The sequence below is a fragment of the Squalius cephalus genome (assembly GCF_949319135.1).
Source record: "Squalius cephalus genome assembly, chromosome: 15".
In the NCBI taxonomy this organism is placed as follows: domain Eukaryota; kingdom Metazoa; phylum Chordata; class Actinopteri; order Cypriniformes; family Leuciscidae; genus Squalius; species Squalius cephalus.
The window spans coordinates 5,103,921-5,125,450 of NC_137136.1; the positions used below are offsets into that span (position 1 = coordinate 5,103,921).

The 21,530-nt window shown below is 36.6% G+C and overlaps 1 protein-coding gene across 2 annotated transcripts; it reads right to left on the bottom strand.

Moving 5' to 3' along the window:
• col28a1b (collagen, type XXVIII, alpha 1b) lies at positions 1-19,924 on the bottom strand. Of its 2 annotated transcripts, none has more exons than XM_079893604.1 (35): positions 19,824-19,924; positions 19,274-19,405; positions 17,397-17,962; positions 15,597-15,617; positions 13,407-13,466; positions 13,271-13,324; positions 13,132-13,176; positions 13,010-13,036; positions 12,462-12,506; positions 12,334-12,378; positions 11,142-11,195; positions 10,614-10,682; positions 9,920-9,988; positions 9,769-9,837; positions 9,080-9,148; positions 8,927-8,995; positions 8,568-8,636; positions 7,948-8,016; positions 7,776-7,847; positions 7,610-7,678; positions 7,460-7,531; positions 7,266-7,334; positions 6,523-6,591; positions 6,381-6,449; positions 6,210-6,278; positions 6,027-6,095; positions 5,227-5,295; positions 5,035-5,103; positions 4,704-4,784; positions 4,519-4,554; positions 3,132-3,168; positions 2,490-3,044; positions 1,660-1,736; positions 652-859; positions 1-568 (listed from the first exon to the last, which is right to left on the bottom strand). In XM_079893604.1, the coding sequence occupies exons 2-35, from the start codon at positions 19,401-19,403 to the stop codon at positions 396-398; spliced, it is 3,393 nt and encodes a 1,130-aa protein (XP_079749730.1). In that variant the 5' UTR covers positions 19,404-19,405; positions 19,824-19,924; the 3' UTR covers positions 1-395. The 2 variants fall into 2 exon arrangements, with proteins under 2 accessions (XP_079749730.1, XP_079749731.1); XM_079893605.1 differs by having other exon boundaries at positions 19,274-19,408; positions 19,822-19,886.
• Positions 19,925-21,530: the final 1,606 nt, after the last annotated feature.

The window sequence follows — 21,530 nt, forward strand, 5'->3', positions numbered from 1 at the left end:
AAAAAAACACAAAGATGTTTAATGTGACCAAAAAAAGTGAGAACATTTGATGGAAAAAGATTGTTAAAAATGATTACAGATTGGTTTACTGTATGAATATTTGTTACTTTTACTTTAGTCTTTCATTTTTCATGTCTTATATAGCTTTTGATATTTTGCTATATAATGCAGTCACATTCTGACATTTTAAGTGTGACATTTTTGTGTCAAATACATGCATTTATCGAATTGTTCAAGTTCTTCTGAGCAGTTTAGTTATTTAAAATGTTCATAGTTAAATATTAAAAGCTAAAATATTTTAAATAATAAATGGCCCATAGCTTTATTTCTTTTTTCTTTTCTATTTTTTAGTATCCCATCCTATTGCATCAGTTTCAGTGCTCAAATGATAAGACTTACATTTTCACACAGGATTTTCTGCAGATCTGTTGACTATCAAATCGGTTTTTGTTGCCATTGCAACCTCCAAACCAGAACTGAGCACATGAATTGGCCTTAGGATCAAAATACCATTTAACAATATACTCTCGACATGGACCAGGATCCAGAGGCTCCAGGCACCCCTCTTCTGTGAGAGAGAGAGAGAAAATTGAAGGATGATCCTAGTTCTTTTGTTTACAGGATTTAGTTTACAGCTGTATGGGCATTTACCTGCAGTAAAATCGTTCTGTACGAGCAGCGGCGGGTCAGTTGGTCTGCGTGACGGGTCAGTCCAGTATGTGCCCTGATTTGGCCGGTCCAAAGACGTGAGAGAGAAATCCGGGAGGCGGTTCAGGTCATTCCTTTCCACATATGGTGATATGGTCCCGATAATATCCGGATCATAGGGGAACACGCCAAACTCTCCGAGTGCATCTGGCTGATTGATACAGTGTAATATTAATATCTCTTGATAACTAGAGTACGTACAGTGCTTGCATAATAACAGTAAGCGTCAAATATCAAGCCATTATTATAGCCTTAAGATCGTATCTCCTTTTTTGTTGTCTAATACAGTCCTGCAGTTTAACAAATTCTTTTATTTGCTGTTTAACAATAATAACAAATTATTATATAGTCATAAAAATTGCTTGCATAATAACAATTAGAAAAATATCATAAAAAAATAAATACATTTATAATCAAGATATGTTACACTGATTGCATTTGTTTTCCTAATTTGGTTATGTATTTTTTTTTTTGTTTCATTAAAAATTCTATAAAACATTATAATAAAAATACATAAGAAATGCAATAAGGAAGTCAAACTGCAAGACATTTATTATGTAATTTCAAGAGCAGAGCAGTTGAAATAAAATAATAAATGTCCTGCAGTGTAACATTTTTGTTAATATTTAATTTCTCATCAAACATAGTGTAGCTTCCAGACCAAATATGGCGCATGTGTCAGTCTCTCAATTTATATGAAGTCATAAAAATTGCTTGAGAAATAATAATTAGAAAAAAAATGTATAACAGAAAATTATAATAAAAATAAATTTATAATGAATGTCACACTGCTGTATTTTATGTACTTTTAAAAAAATAGATTTTTAGTTTTATTCAGAAATTCTGCAGTTCAGCAACGAAAGCAGCTCTTAAAACAAATATGGCGGCTTTAGATGCGTCATGAGTTTTTAATTAATGGTCTTGTTGACTGAATTGTGTCACTCACTTTACCTTAAAGCTGGAGGTAGTGCTGAATATTGATCCATCAATGTTCTCACAGACCTTATGGAGCAATTTACTTTCCACATCTAGACCACAGAGACAGAAAACATACATTTAAGGCATTCAGTTTATATTTATAATATAGTGTATTATTTTTGTTAATGCTAAAATACTTTCTTCTGTCTCAGATCAATGTCCAAATATACAGCCCTTCAATGGGATTGTTCAAAATAAAAATTCTGTCAGCATTTACTCTTCCACACAGATATATGGTTACCAATTTTGCCAAGTAAGACAAGAATCAACATATTTAGTTGATCTTGGAACAACATGGCCTATAACACTGATGTAGAAGCACCTAACCGTGGTTATAAGCCTAAACTTGACATAAACTGTAACCTTGTCCCTCAAATCTGATTGGTTGATTGGAATGTTGACCCAGAAACATGTTGTACTTGGTGAAATCACATTCACCCCATATACACCTAACGTTACCGCTAACCCTACACAACAAACACTTTTTTCCTACTTTTAAATACCCTTATGCACTTTATTTCCACTTTTCTAGTATTTTCTTCATTTTTATTTTAAAATAAAGGCTACTCTGAGCTGATATGTGATGGAAAAAGGGAGAAGAATGAGTTTGAAAAGAGGAGTATTCAGAAGTTACCGCCTTTCTTTTGTAAGAATTTAGAAGTTACCGCTTTTTTTCCCTGACCGAACCAGACATTGGTGTGCGGAGTCAGTGTAAATAGCCTTTGCCAACAAAGACATAAACACTCCATTTTGGAAGAACTATCCATTTTTACTTATGTGAAATGAATGCAATTGTGACATACCAGGAAGCGTTCTGAAGTCTTCAATGGAAAACACATGCTCCTCAGTGGGCGGAGATGCTATTGACTTGAGCTCCTCCTTAAAGTCATCATAAATCGGGTCGCTTTGATTAACCACACCTATAGCGAACACGGTGATATTGGCTGAATGAGCCTCTCTGACCGCGTCCTCCAGCTTCACCGTGTCACGGTGGTCCGTCTGGCCATCCGTAATAACCACCGCCACTTTCTTCACACCAGGGCGAGCAAAGCGGAAGATCTCATTGGCCTTTCTGATGCCACTACCTGTGTACGTGCCCTCTCCAATATAGGGCATCCTGCGCACGGCTGCTTTCACTTCATCACGAGGTAACATGTCTTGAATCCTTGTGACCACCAGGTTAATGTGGCTGTAGAGAACGACCCCTACACGCGTCACCTCCGGACTGACTGACACGCGGTCGATCAAGGTATTCACAAAGTCTTTAATGACTTCAAAGTTATCCGGGCCGACACTCTCAGAGCTGTCAATCACAAACACCAGCTCAAGAGGTTTTACTCTGCATATCCGGCCACAACCTGAGAATACAGAATAAATCATCCAATATAGTTTTGATGTAATTCATTACAAAGCATTCAAATTTGGAAAAAGATTTGATTACCTACCACAAATAGATCTGATTAGATTGATTATTTCTTCTCTCTGCAAAACATACATCTTTTTACTGAGAATATGAACGTAAATGTATAAAACGTAAATGATAATTTCAGCGTTACATATATACACACTGTAAACTTTTTTTGAAGTTGTAAATAAAACAGTATTATTATAGTATGTTTTACAAGAAAATAGTCAAAGTTTATTTATATAGCACCATTTATATAGCTGACCAATGTGCTTTACACTATATCATAAGACAAAACAAGACATAAGAAAAGGAGTGATTAAAAAAAAACATGGCAATATCATATCTGAAAGGCATGTAAATATATATCAGCATCTAACAATCATTAAAAGCCAGAGAGAATAGGTTTTTAACAAAGGAAAAGGAAGGAACGGTGCAGATCTAATCTGGATAGACGGGCTGTTCCAAAGTTTAGGCCCCGCAACAGCAAATGTACGGTCTCCCCTTTGCTGTAATCTATCTAGGAGCAACTAAAAGCTTTTGTTGTCCCAAATTTGAGAGCTCTTGAGGGATAGTGTAGGACTAATAAATTAGAGAGGTAGGATGGCACCAGGTTATTCAAATATTTACTGAAGGTGATGTAATTGAGGATGGTGCATAGGTCTCCCATCGGGTGGGCCGAAAAAGATAATCTTGGTTTTATTTTCATTTAGATTTAAAACGCTAGCAGACATCCACTTTTTAATATTGTTTAAGCAATCCAGCAAAGGCTCAAGTGAATTTTTTCCAGATTGTTTGAAGGGGACATCAATTTTGTGGGTCTCCTGCGTAACAATGGAATGATATGCATCATGTTCCCTATGGATCCCTAAGGGAAAAAAGAGTAGCGGCCAGGATGAAGCCCTGAGGCACTCTCCAACAGGTTTGCAGCTGAGGACTCAGATGAGCCAAAACGGAGAGAATTTATGATCTTTCAAAAGGGATCTGAACCAGATAAATACAGTTCCTTTCAACCCCACATCATGTTCAATTCGAGAAATAAGGATATCATGGTCCACCATGTCGAATGCAGAGCTGAGGTCTAGGAGCACAGTTTTCAAATAAATGTAATTGAGAACCTTCAGTAAAGCAGACTGTAGTGTGGAGTGTTTTGAAGCCATACTGAAACCTCTCATAGATAGAATTTAGATGAAGATATAGGAAAGAATTTGACAAAAAACAACTTTTTCGAGAACTTTCTAAATGAAAGGTACATTTGAAATGGGCCTATATGGTGAGATGCAACAACAGCATAACATATTGCAGCTTAGAGCTGTCATTTCTTCAGGTGCAAAACCATTTTACAGTGTATAATAATTTACTTAAAAAAAAAAAAGTGGATCTTTAATGGCAAGGTAGAAAATGAATTCTTTCATCTGTGCACATACCGTGAGACCAGGTTCTCCTTTTGTTCCTGAATTACCCTGTGATTGTGAGAAGAAGCAATGTTCAGTGTGTTAAATATAGAGATGTTGATTATAGTGTTGTCAGCTATCATAATGCTCAACGATTAAAAAGCAAGTCTAGCATGAAGAGTTTTTCAACTAATCAAGATTTCCTCAGTTCTTCTCACCGGTGGTCCTGTAAATCCTGATTCTCCCGGGTTTCCTCTGTCCCCTTTGCGTCCTTGTGCTCCAGGTAACCCACGATCCCCCTACAAACAGAACAGTTACATTACAAAAACATGATGTAATGCACCATTTTTGAAATTGCATACAGTATAAGCATCATTTTTGGAGTTTGTGGAAAAGAGCATTTTGTGTTTGACAGAAGAAAAGTCATACAGGTTTGGAACAACCTGAGGGTGAGTAAATGATGACATTTTTATTTTGGGGTGAAGGATTCCTTCCATGCTAACTGTATGAAATATGAATGCATGACTGTGGCTATAAGACTTTTCTCACCTTCTGTCCCGGCAGACCCTCTCCAGGGGACCCTTTTGGCCCCTGTATACCCTGATATCCAGGCTCACCCTATATAAAAAACAGAACGAAGTGCATGCTAATCCAACAGTTTCAGTATGTCACAACTGTACAGCACACTGTAATGTGTTCAGGAATACTGTATCCTGCTGATATGCCTCAGATTCCTGTTACCTTTGGTCCTTGTATGCCCTCTCCTGGTAAACCTGGAGGACCAGCTGGACCAGTCTGACCAATGGAGCCCTGCAGACCACAAAAACACTTCTGAGCAAACCTGAAAAGAATCATATTCTGCTTCAAAAAAAAAAGAAAAAAAAAAGAAAAAAAAAAGAGCCTATTTTTAGGACTATTTTCATCTGAACATATCTACAAACACAACAGACTCGTCCAACAGTGTATTGTGACATCCCTAAATGTTGATTATGTGTATATGTATGTGTCTCAGCCTCAGACATGAATCATTGGCTGAATGTCTGGTGCATATGGAACACAAAATGGGAAACACTTTGGGAGTTTAGAAGTCATCATCTGATTGGTTGAACTCTCCAGTTTTTCCAGGAAACGTGTATGCTGCGTTTTTTTTTTACGGCCCACCTGGAAGCAAAGCCGTCGTAATGCCAAACCCCCTTATGGAAGAAGAATGCTGTCGTTTACAACTGTGACAATGAGCGCCTATCAGGATCAGCTAAACGCTGGATTTTCAAAAGTATGTGAAGTTCAAAGCACCATTGTTGCTCCAGTAAACTTGCACAACATTATTGAACAAATTGCATGCTGGTCTATATAACTTTCCATTTTCATGCACCTAAACTTGATGCTGAGCGAAATGTGATTGGTTGCTTTACATCTCGGTCAGACATCCTCTTGGGACTGCTATGGAGTCCAGACCTTCTGCCGTCAGTCTGAAGGTCTGGCTATGCAAGACTAATATGTATTCTACATACAATATATGTAGTTTAAAAGATATTTCCCACCTTTGGGCCCACCTGACCAAGACCTGGTGCTCCATCAGGCCCTGGGCGACCTGGAGGGCCTCGATCCCCCTGTGACCGAAAATATCAATTAATCAAATGCTCTAATAGAATAATATTTTTTTTAATGATTCAAATGTTTAGATTTCCTGAAGAAAATGGGAGCGATGCAATCAATCACCTTACCTTAGGTCCAGGTAAACCTGTACCCTCTGGCCCAGACTCTCCTGTAAGCCCTGGAAGACCTGGTGGCCCCTATAGATCACATGAGCAACATATATAATTTAATTTGGTGTGTCAGATTAAATACAAACTTTACTGTAACTATGAGTTGCATGAATAGTGTTTTTTATTTACAGGTTGGCCGGGATAGCCTTCTCCCTTCAGCCCTGGTGGTCCAATGGGTCCTCGTAACCCTATTTCACCCTAAAGACAGACAAAATTGATGATCTGAATCACAAAAGAACAGTGTAGATTTCAGCTGGGAAGTCACTCCTACCTTCGGCCCTGGAATGCCTATCCCTGTTTCTCCAGCAAATCCTGGTGGACCAACCGGCCCTGGATCTCCCTACAGGAAGATGAACATGGTATGATGATGTGGATACATCCTGATGTGGATACACATACAGTAGCTCCCAAAAAATGTAAGACAATAAAAATGTATCAGTGATTTTTTTTTTTTTTTTTGATCTTCATATTAACTTAGAATGGAAGAATTAGAATGGAAGAATTAACCTTTGTCCCAGTGTGTTTAAATGCAGAAATGTGAAACTGACGTTTTTGTTAATTTTCATGAATTATTCATTAATTGCAATTGTTTATTATGAAGTCAATCTTTCTGGAGTGGAACCATTTTCAGGCTGTTTCAATGTTTAATGCCTGACTATGTGTACGTCCCTTGTAGGTCACTGTGATTTTGCCAAGTAAGGCATGTTCCTGGATCAACATTCCAGTCCAAAAACATAGTCCGACTCCTAACCCTATCCCTACCCCTAACCCTATCCATAACATGTCCCTAAAATCAGAGGTGAATAAGAATGGTGTAGAAGCCACTAAGCCTTTTTGTAAGTCTAAACTTGACATTAACTGTAAACCTATCAGTCAAATCTCATTGGTTGATTGGAATGTTGATCCAGGAACATGTTCTTACATTCACCGTCCATTGTGTCTTATACTGTGACCATGATTTTTGCTTTTTATTTTATTTTATTTGACTGATAAAGCTTGATTTCTTTAACGTACCTTAGCTCCGGGTATGCCTCTTCCTGTAGGCCCAGGAACACCTGGAAGTCCAACATTCCCTGGTTTTCCCTATTTTAATTGAACGACACTGTAACTCAAAGAACATTCAGCGAACAGCGGCAGTGACACAGGGCTTTTCTTGACATAGTATTTTGTGTTTGTTAAGATGAAGATGTCAAATGAGTTGTTTTCACCTTTCCCCCTATTGGCCCAACTGGTCCCATTGGCCCTGGTTGGCCTCTGGAGCCCCTCTCCCCCCGATCCCCCTGTTGAAGGAAGATACAACCAATTTAATACATAAAATTATAGATTTTTTAATATAATAATTTTAGTAGGCATGACACCTTCTCTCCTGGTTGGCCTCTTCCAGAAGGTCCGTCTTGTCCTTTGGGCCCTGGTAGGCCTAAATCACCCTGAAATCAACAAGATATCATATAGTATATTACAAGATATGTCTACTGAATGTTTTGGATGTAAAGTTATCCACCACTAACATGCTATTAAGGGCACCTTTGGTCCCATGGTTCCATCTTCTCCTGGTACACCTGGTTCACCTGATAAACCTTGGGATCCAGGTTCACCCTACGGCATCAACCCAAACACAACTCTAATTTCATTATTTGATACTTTATTTTGTTCTTTTAGGTCATGTCATAACAGTTTAGTTGAAACGACAACCTACTTTGGGTCCTGGTTCTCCGATTCCTCTTTCTCCAGTGGCTCCAGGATCTCCAGGGAATCCCTGTTCTCCCTGAGAGCAAACAAAACAAAATTATATGTCCTTCAAAATTTTGGAAAAGTTTGAAATAATGACTTTTTTCCCCCGAAAGAAGCCTCTTGTTTACCAAGGTTGAATTTATTTTAAATACAGTAAAAACAGTAATATTGTGAAAAATTATTCAATTTTCAAATAGCTGTTTTCTATTTGAATATATTTTAAAATATAATTTATTCCTGTGATCAAAGCTGAATTTTCAGCATCATTACTCCAGTCTTCAGTGTCACATGATCCTTCAGAAATAATTCTAATATGCTGATTTGATGCTCAAGAAACATTTCTATTATTATCAATTTTGAAAACTATTTTGAATATTTTTGTAAAAATCATGATTTATTTATTTTTCAGGATTCTTTGAGGAAAAAAAGAACAGCATTTATTTTAAATAGATTTTTTTGTAACAATATAAATGTATTTAATCTCACTTTTTATAATTTTAATGTATCTTTGCTGAAAAAAAATCATAAATTTATTTATTTACTTCTAAAAAAAAATAAAAAAATCTAATAGAAGTGCAGTCTTACCTTTGTACCCATGAGTCCTATCCCAGGGTTCCCTCTTTGACCAGGAGGACCAGCTGGTCCCTGATTCCCCTTTCGATATTAAGATGGAGGCGACAGTTGAATGTTTCCAATTGTTTCGAAAAGTAATAGCACACTTCTCAACATGCATGATTTGAGGAATCATATTGCATATAAATATAGAACAAACATAGCGTCTGTGTTACTTAAGTAACATAGGGTTACTTAGGGTCAGGGATTTGTTTAAATCACTAACACTATAAGCATGTATTGAGAACATGAAGCTTGCCTATAGCACCACTAGTAAGGAAATATTGGTATAAATAAAAAAGCTAAACCAGAAAAATAACATAACAAAATACTTTCTCTCCTTGAATTCCCCTGCCAGGCATTCCTAATGGTCCAGGTGTTCCAGGAGGTCCCGCGTTGCCCTAAGAGGATGGATGTAAGGGCTACATTTTAAGCAAAATGGCTATTTATATGGCCAACGAAAATCTCACACCACTGCACCGTACCTTTTCACCTCTGACTCCATAACCGGGGGGTCCACGTCCACCAGGAGGGCCGACAAAGCCACGGTCACCCTAGGACACAAACACAAAGCAGATTAAAAAAAGTGATATTTCAATATCTTTATTCACACGAACATTAAAGGGAAAGAATAACATAGAGGTATGCATTCAGTTTAGATGATTTTCAATGTGCACTCTTAAAAATAAAGGTTCTTTATTAGAGGCTAAGGTTCCATGAAGAACCATTAACATCCATGGAATCTTTTATCCAAAGGTTCTTTATAGTGAAAAAAGGTTCTTTAAAATGTTCTTCAAGAAAAATGGTTCTTTTAAGAACCGTTTACTGAATTGTTCTATGAGGAACCCAAACTGATTCTTCTATGGCATCATATATGGCATCATATATGGCATCATGGGAACCCCCCCCCCCCACACACACTTTACTTTTAAGAGTGTCTATTTTATTGAAATTACTATCTTTATTTAATTTCACTATCGAAAAGAGCAGGACAAGACATCTAAGCTAAACATCTCCATTTGTTTTTCACAGAAGAAAGAACGACTTTGGAACAATTTGAGTGTGAGTAAATTTCATACGTTTTATCGTATTTTCTTTCAGAAAGGGGGAAAGAGCCTATATCAATAGGGAATGACCTAAAAAAGAAGCAGGAACAACAACTGTCTCTGCTCACCTTTGGGCCAGGGAGTCCCTCGCCTGGAGCTCCTGGGTTCCCCTGTGATCCTGGTAAACCTGGAGGACCCTTCATTGATGCATGTATCATTATCTCATTATAATCTAAAGATGCATGTTTTAAAGTCATACGAGAGGCTGTTTATACTTACAGATAGACCTGGCTGACCAATGCCAGTCTGACCTAGAGGACCTGGTCTTCCTGGGTTTCCTTTGTCGCCCTAAAACAATCAAATAATACACTCAAATAAAATACACTGCATGTAGGCACTTATATTGTGATGGACAAGAACATACTAAAACCTCTGGGACAAGAAAGTACATCATTGTGGATACAGTGAAAACAGTAATATTGTGAAATATTATTACAATTTAAAATAACTGTTTTCAATTTGAATATATTTTAAGATGTAATTTATTCAATGCAATGCTGAATTTTAGCATTAGTACTCCAGTCTTCATGATCCTTCAGAAATCATTCTAATATGATGATTTGCTGCTCAAGAAACATTTCTGATTATTATCAATGTTGAAAACAGTTGTGTTGCTTCATATTTTTGTGGAAACTGTGATGCATTTATTTTCAGGATTCTTTAAAGAATAGAATGCTCAATAGAAAAGCATTTACGTGAAATAGAAATCATTTGTAACATTATAAATGTCTTTACTTTTCCTTTTGATCAATTTAGTGCATCCTCGCTGAATAAAAAATAAAAAAACGTAAAAAAATCTTATTGACCTTAAACTTTTGAATGGTAGTATATGTTTCCGCTGCTTTAAACATTTTTTTTAATCTAATATGAACTGAGAGAAGTCCTGTTGAGAACAACCAGCTGAAAAGTTTACCTTTGGTCCAGGGAATCCAATTCCAATTTCTCCCGGCGGGCCAGACGCACCAACCAGCCCTCGGTCCCCCTAGGAACAACCTGAAGGTCAGTCATTTATTTGGATGTCATCTCCTTATAAATGTAAAAGTTCACATAAATTTAAAGCTGATACTGTATATTTGCTTCAAAATGCCATAAACCTCATTGCAACCTTTGGCTTAATATTCAAAACATCCTACTATTAGTGTGATGTATGGTTAAAAGGGTTCAGTACAGACGCATTCACTTGTTTATGTTCCAAATGACATTTACAGAGCATAAAGGCACTCCTTGTGTGTCTGACAGTTTAAGAGTTCTTGCATTTGAATGTGCAATTATATATGTGTCCAATTTTCAAAGCGCTCTTTGTTAAAACTTCCAGACCAAACGCGAGAGGCAAAATCTGCATTTAAACATGGAAAGATTCTTTACCACACAGATTTCTGTCTCTATTCAAGACACAAATATCAGTTACAGTCTGGCAAAGAAATGGAAGATATGATCATACTTTGGGTCCTGCTTGACCCTCTTGCCCCTGGTCCCCTGGAGGCCCTTTCAGACCCTGGTAAAATAATGAAGAAAAATGTTAAAATTGGTCTTGCACTCTCATGCATTCATTTTTTAAATCATTTAAATTTTGTAACAATTAATCAGCCACATGCCTATAATAAACCATAGGTTGATATGGCGCATTTAGGCATCTGTTGAAGCCTGTTAAACTGTGCAAATGTTGGTTCTGAAGGACCTGACCCAGAGCTATTCAGTCTCTTCACTAATCCCACAGTACAAAGTCGTCCTCGGATAAAGAATAATATCCTGCAAGCCTGAATTCACTCCTTTACATGTGTATATTAGCATAGGATTACGAGCGATCTGCCGATCACATTCCATAAGTGCAGAGCGGGGAAACAGCCACGGCCTGCCATGATCACTGCGTTTATGTGATGAGACAACATGTGATAAGACTAATGCATTTAGTTTTATATCTATTTATTTGGCTATCTATATTCACTCTCTCACTTTTAGAACAACTACAGCAAATCGCAGTGTCCGAATGAATAGATCAGCCTTTTAAAAAGAGCATGCTACCGCTTTTCTTTAGTCACATGACATTTGATCTTCTCACAAAATTATTTTAGTCTGAAATCACCCTTACACAATTCACTCCTTAAATTGTGCTACCATACACTCATCTTTTACATTTTTTTCTGCATCTTTGACAAGTGGTATTTTATGTTAAAATTTAAAAAAATGCTTTTGTTCACAGATAATGTTTTTAAATAGTGGCATCAAAAATAGCATTATACTACTGCTATATAAATGTTGTTTATTTATTTGTGTTTATAGTAGATTGTATGTATGGATGAGATACACAATTATGTTAATGTGTTCAGAATAATACAGGCTAAGATGAATAAGAGTGCCCGACTATTAATAATAATGTGTTTATTTTAAGAATGATTTTTTTCCAAACCTAAATTGGAGCTTTAAGTGTGTTCTACTGTTAAATATTACGCATGCCATAAAGGAATCTTTACTTAAGGGTCTCACAGAATTCAATTAAATAATCAGTTATTAAATAATTATCATTATCAAATGATAAAAATACAAATACAGTTCATGTTATGCATCATGAATTCAGCTGAAACCTGAAATGTGGCATATAATATGTCATATGTAAAGAGATGTTTGTACTGTGCCTGCTCTCCTCTGGGGCCCCTCGGTCCTGGAGGCCCTTCAGTGCCCTGTGAAACGACACAACTTTGATCAATCATATGTGGCATATTTCAGAGCAATAGTAATTCATAGAACAATAGAGAAGACTTACCTTATGTCCCTTTTGCCCTGGTGGTCCACAGTTCCCTTGATCCCCCTAAAACATGACTCAAGACTTCAGTTATTGTATTGTGGAACAGAATGTGTGAGAACAGTGAAAGTAGTATTAATGAAGCTGAAGGGTTTCTCTGTCCAGTCAAGCCACAAGTACACTCGTTGAAAACTACAACATAAGTTTTCACAGCGATGCCATAGAAGAACAGTTTTTGGTTCCCCAAATAACCTTTCAGTGAACAGTTCTTAAAAGAAACACTTTTGTCTCAGTGGAAGGAACATCTTAATAATCGAAATAAATTTGTTTCCACTATAAAGAACCTTTTGTGCAATGAAAAGGGTTCCATGGATGTTAAATGTTCTTCATGGAACCATCAAAGCCAATAAAGAACCTTTATTTTTAAGAGTGCTTTCTAATTTGCATGCTAATGATTTTGCAATCTTAGTAGATAGTCTTGTGGCTGGTTTGGACAATGCATGGAAATGTTAACAGATTAATTGCAACAACCCAAATGCATATGCAAAAGATAAAACTCAGATATTTACCTTATCACCTTTGAACCCAGGTCTTCCCTGTGGATGAGAAACCAGAAACAAGAACCGTGTTTGGTCAGAGAGTCAGTAGTGAGACAAAATGCATAAACTGACCATATGAAGATGTGATGTACCTCTGGACCATTGATTCCTGGAAGACCAGGTGCTCCGGTTTCCCCCTGGAAAATCAGACCAGTGCGTCAACAACAATAAACTACAGATCTAATCATCGTAATTCCTTTAAACACATATGGTCATTATTTTCACTCTCACCCTTGAGCCTTTTGAACCAGGTGGTCCTTCAAAACCTTGGTCTCCTTTTTTACCCTAAACAAAATAGAGTTTTCTTCATGAATGCCACAAGACAAGTGAAGGAAAATGGCCTCGACTCCATCCCAGCAATACTCACAGAAGCTCCTGGAAGACCTCGTTCACCTTTCTCACACAAACACACCGGTGCTCGTGGACACTGGCAAGAGAAATACAACCAACAGGTAGTTTGCAATCAGCACTGTTCAAGTCGAGCTGTTTTTGGTGTGATCTTCACTTACTCACCCTCAAGTTGTTCCAAACCTCTATGAGTTTCTTTCTTCTTTTGAACACAAAATATGATATTTTAAAGAATGTTGGTAACCAGACAGTTGATGGTAGCGATTGACTTCCATAGTATTTCCATAGTATTTTGTTTTCTCATACAGATTTGGAACAACTTGAGGGTGAGTAAGTGATGACAAAATTAAAATTTTTGGGTGAACTATCCCTTTAATCAAGCCAGGTCAAATGTATTTGTATAGCACTTTTCACATTTCACATTGTTGCAAATCATGATGTTAATGTTTATAATACCTTAATATTTTCAAGACATATTTTCAGATTAAGCAGATTAGAGCTGGGCAATAATATAGTTCACATTTTGCGACGACAAGCAATCAAGCAGTTGAGATTTCCAGCTTGATTGCTTGTAAATGGGCATGTACTGTATGTGAATAAAGTTGGACACACTTATACAGGGGTTGAACAATGAAACTGAAACACTGGCCAATATAGTGTTGGATATATACGCCTCGTGGCCAATCTCCACTGATTATTCATCAGTAAGAGCCGAGTGTGAAGGTTGAATTAGCACAGCTGTACATAAAATATTGCAATCCACACAACATAATATGAGACATATCAGAGATCAAAAGAGGACAAATTATTGGTGTGTGTGTCGCTGGTTCATCTGTGATCAGGACAGCAAGTCTTTGCGTATCGAGAGGTATAATATCCAGGGTAATGTCGGCATTAAACCACAGAGGACGAACAGCATCCAACAGGAGTAACTGTCGACCCAAGAGGAAGCTTCTGACAGAGATGTCCAGGTACTAACCCGGATTATATCCAAAAAGCATAAAACCACAGCTTCCTAACTCACTGCAGAATTAAATGCGCACCTTGAAAGTTTCCACCAATACTGTTCTTCAGGAGCTCCACAGAGTCTATATTCATGCTCGGGCTCATAGCCAAACCCTTGGTCACTCTTATCAATGCCAAATGTCGGTTTCAGTGGTGCCAACAATGCAAATCTTGTGCTGTGGACAATGTGAAACACATATGATGAGTCCACCTTCACTGTCTTTCCCACATCCGTATGAGTTACGGTGTGGAGAAACCCTAAAGAGTCTGAACACCCGGACAGTTGCTGCCCTGAGTGAAGCACGGGTGGATCAGTGATGGTTTGAGCTGCAATATCATGACAATCCTGACTGTGTTTGATGGACACGTCACGGCCGAGGACTACCGAACCATTCTGGAGGATCATGAGCATCTGATGTTCAAACCGTGTATCAGCATGATAATACACACAGCAAGACTGGAGACAGAAGGGTTTGATGAAGATGAAAGTGAAGTTGAACATCTCCCATGGTCTGCACAGTCACCAGATCTGAAGATTATTGAGGTGTTTTGGAGGAGCGAGTCAGAAAACGTTTTCCTCCACCAGCATCATATAGTGACCTGGACACTGTTCTGGAAGAGGAAAATCCCTCAAAATCCCTCTGGTCACTGTGAAGGACTTGCATCTGTCATTCCCAAGATGAACTGATGCTGTATTGGCTGTAAAAGGAGGCCCTCACCATACTAATACATTATTGTGATCTAAAACCAGGTGTTTCAGTTGCATTGTCCAACCTCTGTATATCCAACTTTATATAAAGAGCTGAGCAATAAAATATTGACATTTTGAGACAAAATAAAATCAGGCAGTTGAGATTTGCTATATTTTCGCTTTGATTGAGTGCTGTGAGTTTACTGCATGTATGCCGATAAAACTGGATATAATATATAGTAATCTTTATATACAGAGCTGTATGATTATACAGTTTACATTTTTGCGTCAATATAAACAATCACACAGCTGAGATTTGCTATATATTGATTTTCACAAGTGTATCTGGGTAAAGTTGGACATAGTAGTTGTATATTTCATTATTAGTTATTAATTCATTATGAGGGGATATTGAGAATTATGAAACCTGTGTGGTTTTGTAGCTTAATGTCACTTGGTTGCCAAGTGTCTGAATACTTTGAGGGCCACTCTTCTTGATAGTTCAGTACTTACTTCATTCTTTACAATTATTTCCTGAAAAAAAAAATGAAAAGAGAAATAAGAATTAGAACACAAATCTATTTCAGTACCAAAACAAGTCCAATTTATCGCCAAATTCCGTGCATGACATGAGAAGCATAATTATGCATTTCTAAGAGACCCGTATTGTGTGATCACAGACAGCGCTTGACATTTCACGGGCAGACCCTTCCTTGTGTGTTTATTGGGAAAATCCCTCACACACAGATTTGATTCACCCACTGATGTGTGAACTATGCTTCAGGACAGAAGACCAAACACTAGTTACTGTATTTGGATTTCAAACCCTCACGAATAGAAACTTTTAGAGCATCCATTTTCTGACTCAAAATAATGGCAACATTTCCTCTAGGCTGTAAAAAAAGATCAAAACTATTGCATCAAAACTATAATGAATGGGTATTTCAGTCCATGTGCAACTAAAGCTCTGCAAATGTTGTGCAGAAACAGAGAAGTGTGAGTGTGCATGTTTCAATGTGTATGCCAAGATGTTTTGAGCGATTATTAACATGTTGCACCACACATATGCATTAGAATAATTAGTTGCTAATCTGCAATGTGCTATGTGATTTCTTATTGACCCAAGTCCCAGGTGTGTGTTTATCAGCATTTTACATAATCTTCAAACATGGCTATTCATAATTTAGAGTTAGAATTATCCGAAACTGTTCTGTTTAATATGGTTTTTAATTTACATGCATGGTTTTAATGACTTGCAGTGCATTGAACCCAGAACTGGTGTGACTGAGTGACCATGAGCAAAGATGGCAGCTTGCAGATCACATACTAGTTAGCTAGTTAGCATTAGCTAGTCAGCTAGTTAGCAAAATCGGTTAGAAAAAAAGTTTGCAAATTCATTAATAAAATTTTTTTCACTGTCTCAGCAACATCGCAAAAAACGCTCCGAAATGCATTTTTATTTTTTTAATGTGTTATTATTTACTTTATTAAAAGTGTTCAAGAATGCAAATCTTCTAACTCCAGAGTATGGGCAGGTCATACATTTTTTTTCAAACTTTTTTCTTTTTCTTTTCTATTTTTAACAAATCAAATTTGCTCTCCATAGGTCTAAGTCTTAAAAATTGATCAAAGTAAAACTAAAGTAAAAAAAATATATATTACAAAAAGTTAGAAATATATGGTTACGATAGTTCCGGTCCTTCATTCTGATTGGTTGTGCCATTACTCTACAAACATACACCTGTGACCTCATTAAAATAAATATTTTTATGGACTAACCGTTTTATAAAAGCAACAAGCCCCATTAAGCCGTGGTTTACAGTGAATTTAGAACAGCTAAAGGGCATTGTATGATTATATATAATTTTCAATGAAATACATTAAGTTTTAATTATTATATATATATATTAATATTTAAAAAATCTTAAATAATAATACATTATAATCATATTTTCACACTTCATTCTGTTGCACAATGTAATTTCTGTGTTTTTTCACTGAAGCCCATGGAATCATGATTTAATTTGATTCAAAATGCTAAGAAGTGATGTATTTCAATAGAAACTAAAATATTTGAAAAGTTCTGGAAAAATGTATTGAAAAGAATTCAATTAGAAGTGCTGATACCTACAGTTCTCAATTCACTATTGATCGTTTTTGTTTATTGTATAATTTAATTGTGCTATTTGTATGCATCTTTCTCTCCCATTTTTTTAATCAATCATTTATTTGCATATTTATAATATGGGTGATTATGACGATGTCTGATCTTGCTAAAGCTAAAGAAGCTGACAGATGAACTGAACATCTCACGAGCTGCTGCAGGAGCCGTTCTTCCAGCTTGGGGTCAGTGAGGCTGTAGGAGTATTGCTGGGCTGGACTGCTCGCTACCACCCGCAGCTTGGCACTGTTCACGTTGTCCTTCGCCAGGTTTGACAAGCCTATGGTGAAGATCTTAATGTTGTGGCCCTTGGCCTCAGAGACCGCCATCATGATGTCGGGATTCCTCGGATGGTCGCTGCCGTCGGTCATGAGCAGGGCCACCCGCACACTCTGCTCCTTGGTCTCGCTGGTGAAGAGCTGGGTGGCGTTGGATATGGCATATGTCGAATACGTTCCCTGACCGATGTAGACGGCGTCTGCCAGTCGACTCAGGAAGACGTCAAAGTCCTGCCAGTCTGTGAAGCGCTGGTCGATATGCACTGAACTGCTGTAGTAGAGGAGCGCCAAACGAGTCTTCAGATGCCAGTCAGAAACCTGCATCTGAGCCACACGCCGGCTGAAGGAGCGCACAAACGCTTTCTCTCGTTCAAACAGAAAGCTCTTCGCACTCTCTGAGCTGTCCAGGATGAATGCGATCTCGAGTTGACATACTAGCTCTGAAACAAGAGAGGAAACTATAGGCATAAACTCTTAAAGCACACATACAAAAATAAAGGTTCTTATTGGCATGGTTCCTTGAAGATCCTTTAACATCTATAACCTTTCCATAACACAAAAGGCTCTTAAGATTATTAAAATGTAGTTCATGCTGACAAAAAAAGAAAAAAAAGAATTCTTCACTGAAATTGGTTCTTCAATGGCATCATCACTTTTTAACCCAATAAAACCTGACATACGAAAAAAAAAAAAAAAAAATTTTTTTTTTTTGGAACAGTTTATTGAACCTTTTTAGACAAAATCTAATTAAAAAGTTTGGATATGTGTTTTGTTGAGTATACATAAGGCTTTTACGGCTCATATAGAAAGATTATTGAGCTCATTCTCGAGGAGAAAAAAAACATCTACATTTTTGTCAGAAACAGAGCAAAAATATGCAATTTGGTGCAGATGCTGATATTTGTATGGGGAGAAAAAGTAACATGTAATATGATAGCTTGTAGTGTAAATCAATGAGATTTTTAACAGTATAACAGACTTTTACATATAGATGATATTTCAATGCCTAGTTTTATGATCAAAGCTAGTTTTTATTGTGGGGGGCAAAACATTTACTGCAATGCAATACAATGATGATTGAGAGATGAACAACGTTCTTCAAAAGCCTGATGGATCATATTTGATACTAAACACGATTTTTCTACAAAATGGTTTACTCAGTTAAACCTAAGTTGCTTCAGTCCTGCAAGTGTTTATCTTGAAATATTACCAACTATATAAGTTATTCTTACATTTACTTTATAAAAATGATTAAAGATTTCTGAGCAAAAAGACGTGAACCACAAACTAAAGGTGGACTTTTTTCAATCATACTAAAAGCTACTTTAGAAACTACCAATGAGACGACAGAACGCATGTGGATTGTGTGCAACAGGAATTTCAGCAAAGTTTTGATCATGTTGATCATTTAGAAAACGTAGAAATTTGTCAATCAAAATATGATTCATTGGGCTTTATAGAGATAGGGATCCAAACGCATGAGACCACTAGCGAAAATAATTTTATTTGGCCTTAGTTTGTAATTAGATTCCAAATTATATTATCCGCATAACAATTTTGAGTGAAAAGTTAATTATCTTTTGGACCCACTACATCTTTTCTCAGGAGAACAGTCTCCATTTACTCTCATTGTTGTCTTGGAAAAACAATTGAGATAGAAAAGATATCTAACTTTCACTTTTGTACATGCAAAGACTTAGTCAACACAATAAATGATGCACTGGCACTGAAGAAAACGCTAATGCATTTACCATTGTCCTGTTTTGTGGTGAGGTTGTTCAGTGTTTCTCCAGACTGTCTTCTGTTCTGGCATCTGGCCGCAGGTGCAAGCAGCCAAACCAACAAGCTCAGAAAAAACACTTTGGCCATGCTTTCATTCATGCCTATAAGACAGTCGAATAAAAATATCTTTCAGACCTTCTGTGCATCTTAAAAATCTGTTTATGGTGCATATTATTGCATGCATTATAAAAAGTGCAACATAATAAATATATATAAATATATTATGCACAAAGAGGTAGCGTCCCTTTCTTGTTGTTTGAATACACACTTTTTAGATGTTCAAACACAGCAGAACATGGTCCTCAGATATTTCTAAACAAACATAATAATGTCTAATAAATCAAGTGTAATGAATCAGAACTTTAAATCCACAAATACATCATGCAATAATGTTAAATGTGTACTTTTAACATTAATGATCAATTCTATGTTTAGTTGTGTTATTATTTAATGTTAAAATGTTGTTTTAAGCAGGAACATATATTAGAACAATCATATGAAAAAGGATAAAGCACTTACCTTGCCTGTTATGCAAATATAGGGAATATCCACATGCTCATGTCTTCTCTGTGGAGAACTCTCTGTTCTGACTGAGTCTCTTCAGTTCTGCACTGAACATCAGCCCAACATCGCAGACCCAACAATCTGATGCATGACTGAATATACACACACGCACGCACGCACATACATACACGCACTCTCTCGAAAGGACAGGACATCCATTTAACACGTGTAACCATCTAATAATTTTTTTAATTGTTATTTATATTTTATTAAATATATTTATAGCATAGCCTATCTGTTGTATTATGGTATACATTTTTTACTTTATTATATTTCTGTTATTTAATGTGGTGTTAAGAATTCATCTCTCCAGTTTTTTCTGCTGTTTAGATCTGTTTTGGAGATGAATGCTGAGAGATTGTTTGGAGAACAATATCAATTTCCCCAAAAAACAATTCACAAAATCGACGCCTCCGTGAAATCTGGAAAACATGCTCTGGAACCTCATGAGATCTGACTCATCTCAAGGATTCTACGACTTTTAAAGGGATAGGCCTGGTTCAACCCTCATTTTCCCACATGATTAGGCTACTTATCCTCATGTCGGTTTTAAAATTAAAATAAAAGTACACATTTCTCACCCACTAAAACACATTTCACACTGGGATGCACTTCAAAATGCTAAACACAGGCAGGCAAAAGTTAAACACAACTACAACACAGTTGTCATCGTTTACGACTCAAAATTGTTCATACATACTATTTCTAATGATGTGACCAAACCAAGTCAGTTCAGAGTGCCAACATTTTCCCAAAATGTTGCACTGAATGTTGATATCAACAATGGATGGAAACAATTTAAGAGGGAGAGAAGGAAGAGTGCATGTAAGAGGTGGTGAAGGAGGAAGATGAGGACGAGGAAGAGCAGGTGTGGAGTGTTGTCAAGGCTGGATCTGGCTTTAGGGTTTCTGGCTGGTTTCTGAGTGTACTGTACATGCTTTTCATTTAGAGTTTTTTTCACTGTAACCTTTTTGGCTTTTGCAGTTGGGTCACTGTATTTTCACAGTATGCAAGTGCTGAATCTACAGACATTCAATCAATATTCAGTACAATACTGTACTTGCAGTGCATATAGGCTATACAATTTACAACTATACAAAAGTTGTCACTACTATACTTTACATAATTGCAAAATTTGTTTACTTTGTTGCATATACTTTTTTCTGTAACTGCGTGCTTTGGATTCTGTGTTCTCCTTTTTTTTATGTAGTGTCTAATGAATGATCTGTAGTGTTTATAATATTGACTCACATATGATCTGAAAGCATTGTTTGATTTTGAGCACAAATAAAATAGTTTTGAGGCAATGGTTTCATTTTTGCCAGATGAGTCAGAGGTTCTCTGAATGTGGTTTGAAAAATTGGTTTTGTGTTTAAGGTTTTGAGAAAGTGAGTGATGGTTTCAAGAAATGTGTTTAAATGATACAAAATTAAATGTCTATCAATAAAAACTTTCAAAATTGTACTTGCAAATAGTTTATTTCATAAATGCCATCGTAACAATTCAGTTAGTTAAAGGGATTTGTATTTTGTCATAACATTCTTAAAACCTTTGCTACTTGTTACTTTTTCCAAAAATGTTTTTGCCTCCAGGTGGCAGACATTAAAAAAGGTATTATATCTTTATATTAATAGTAAATTAAATTAATGAGCTCATTAAATG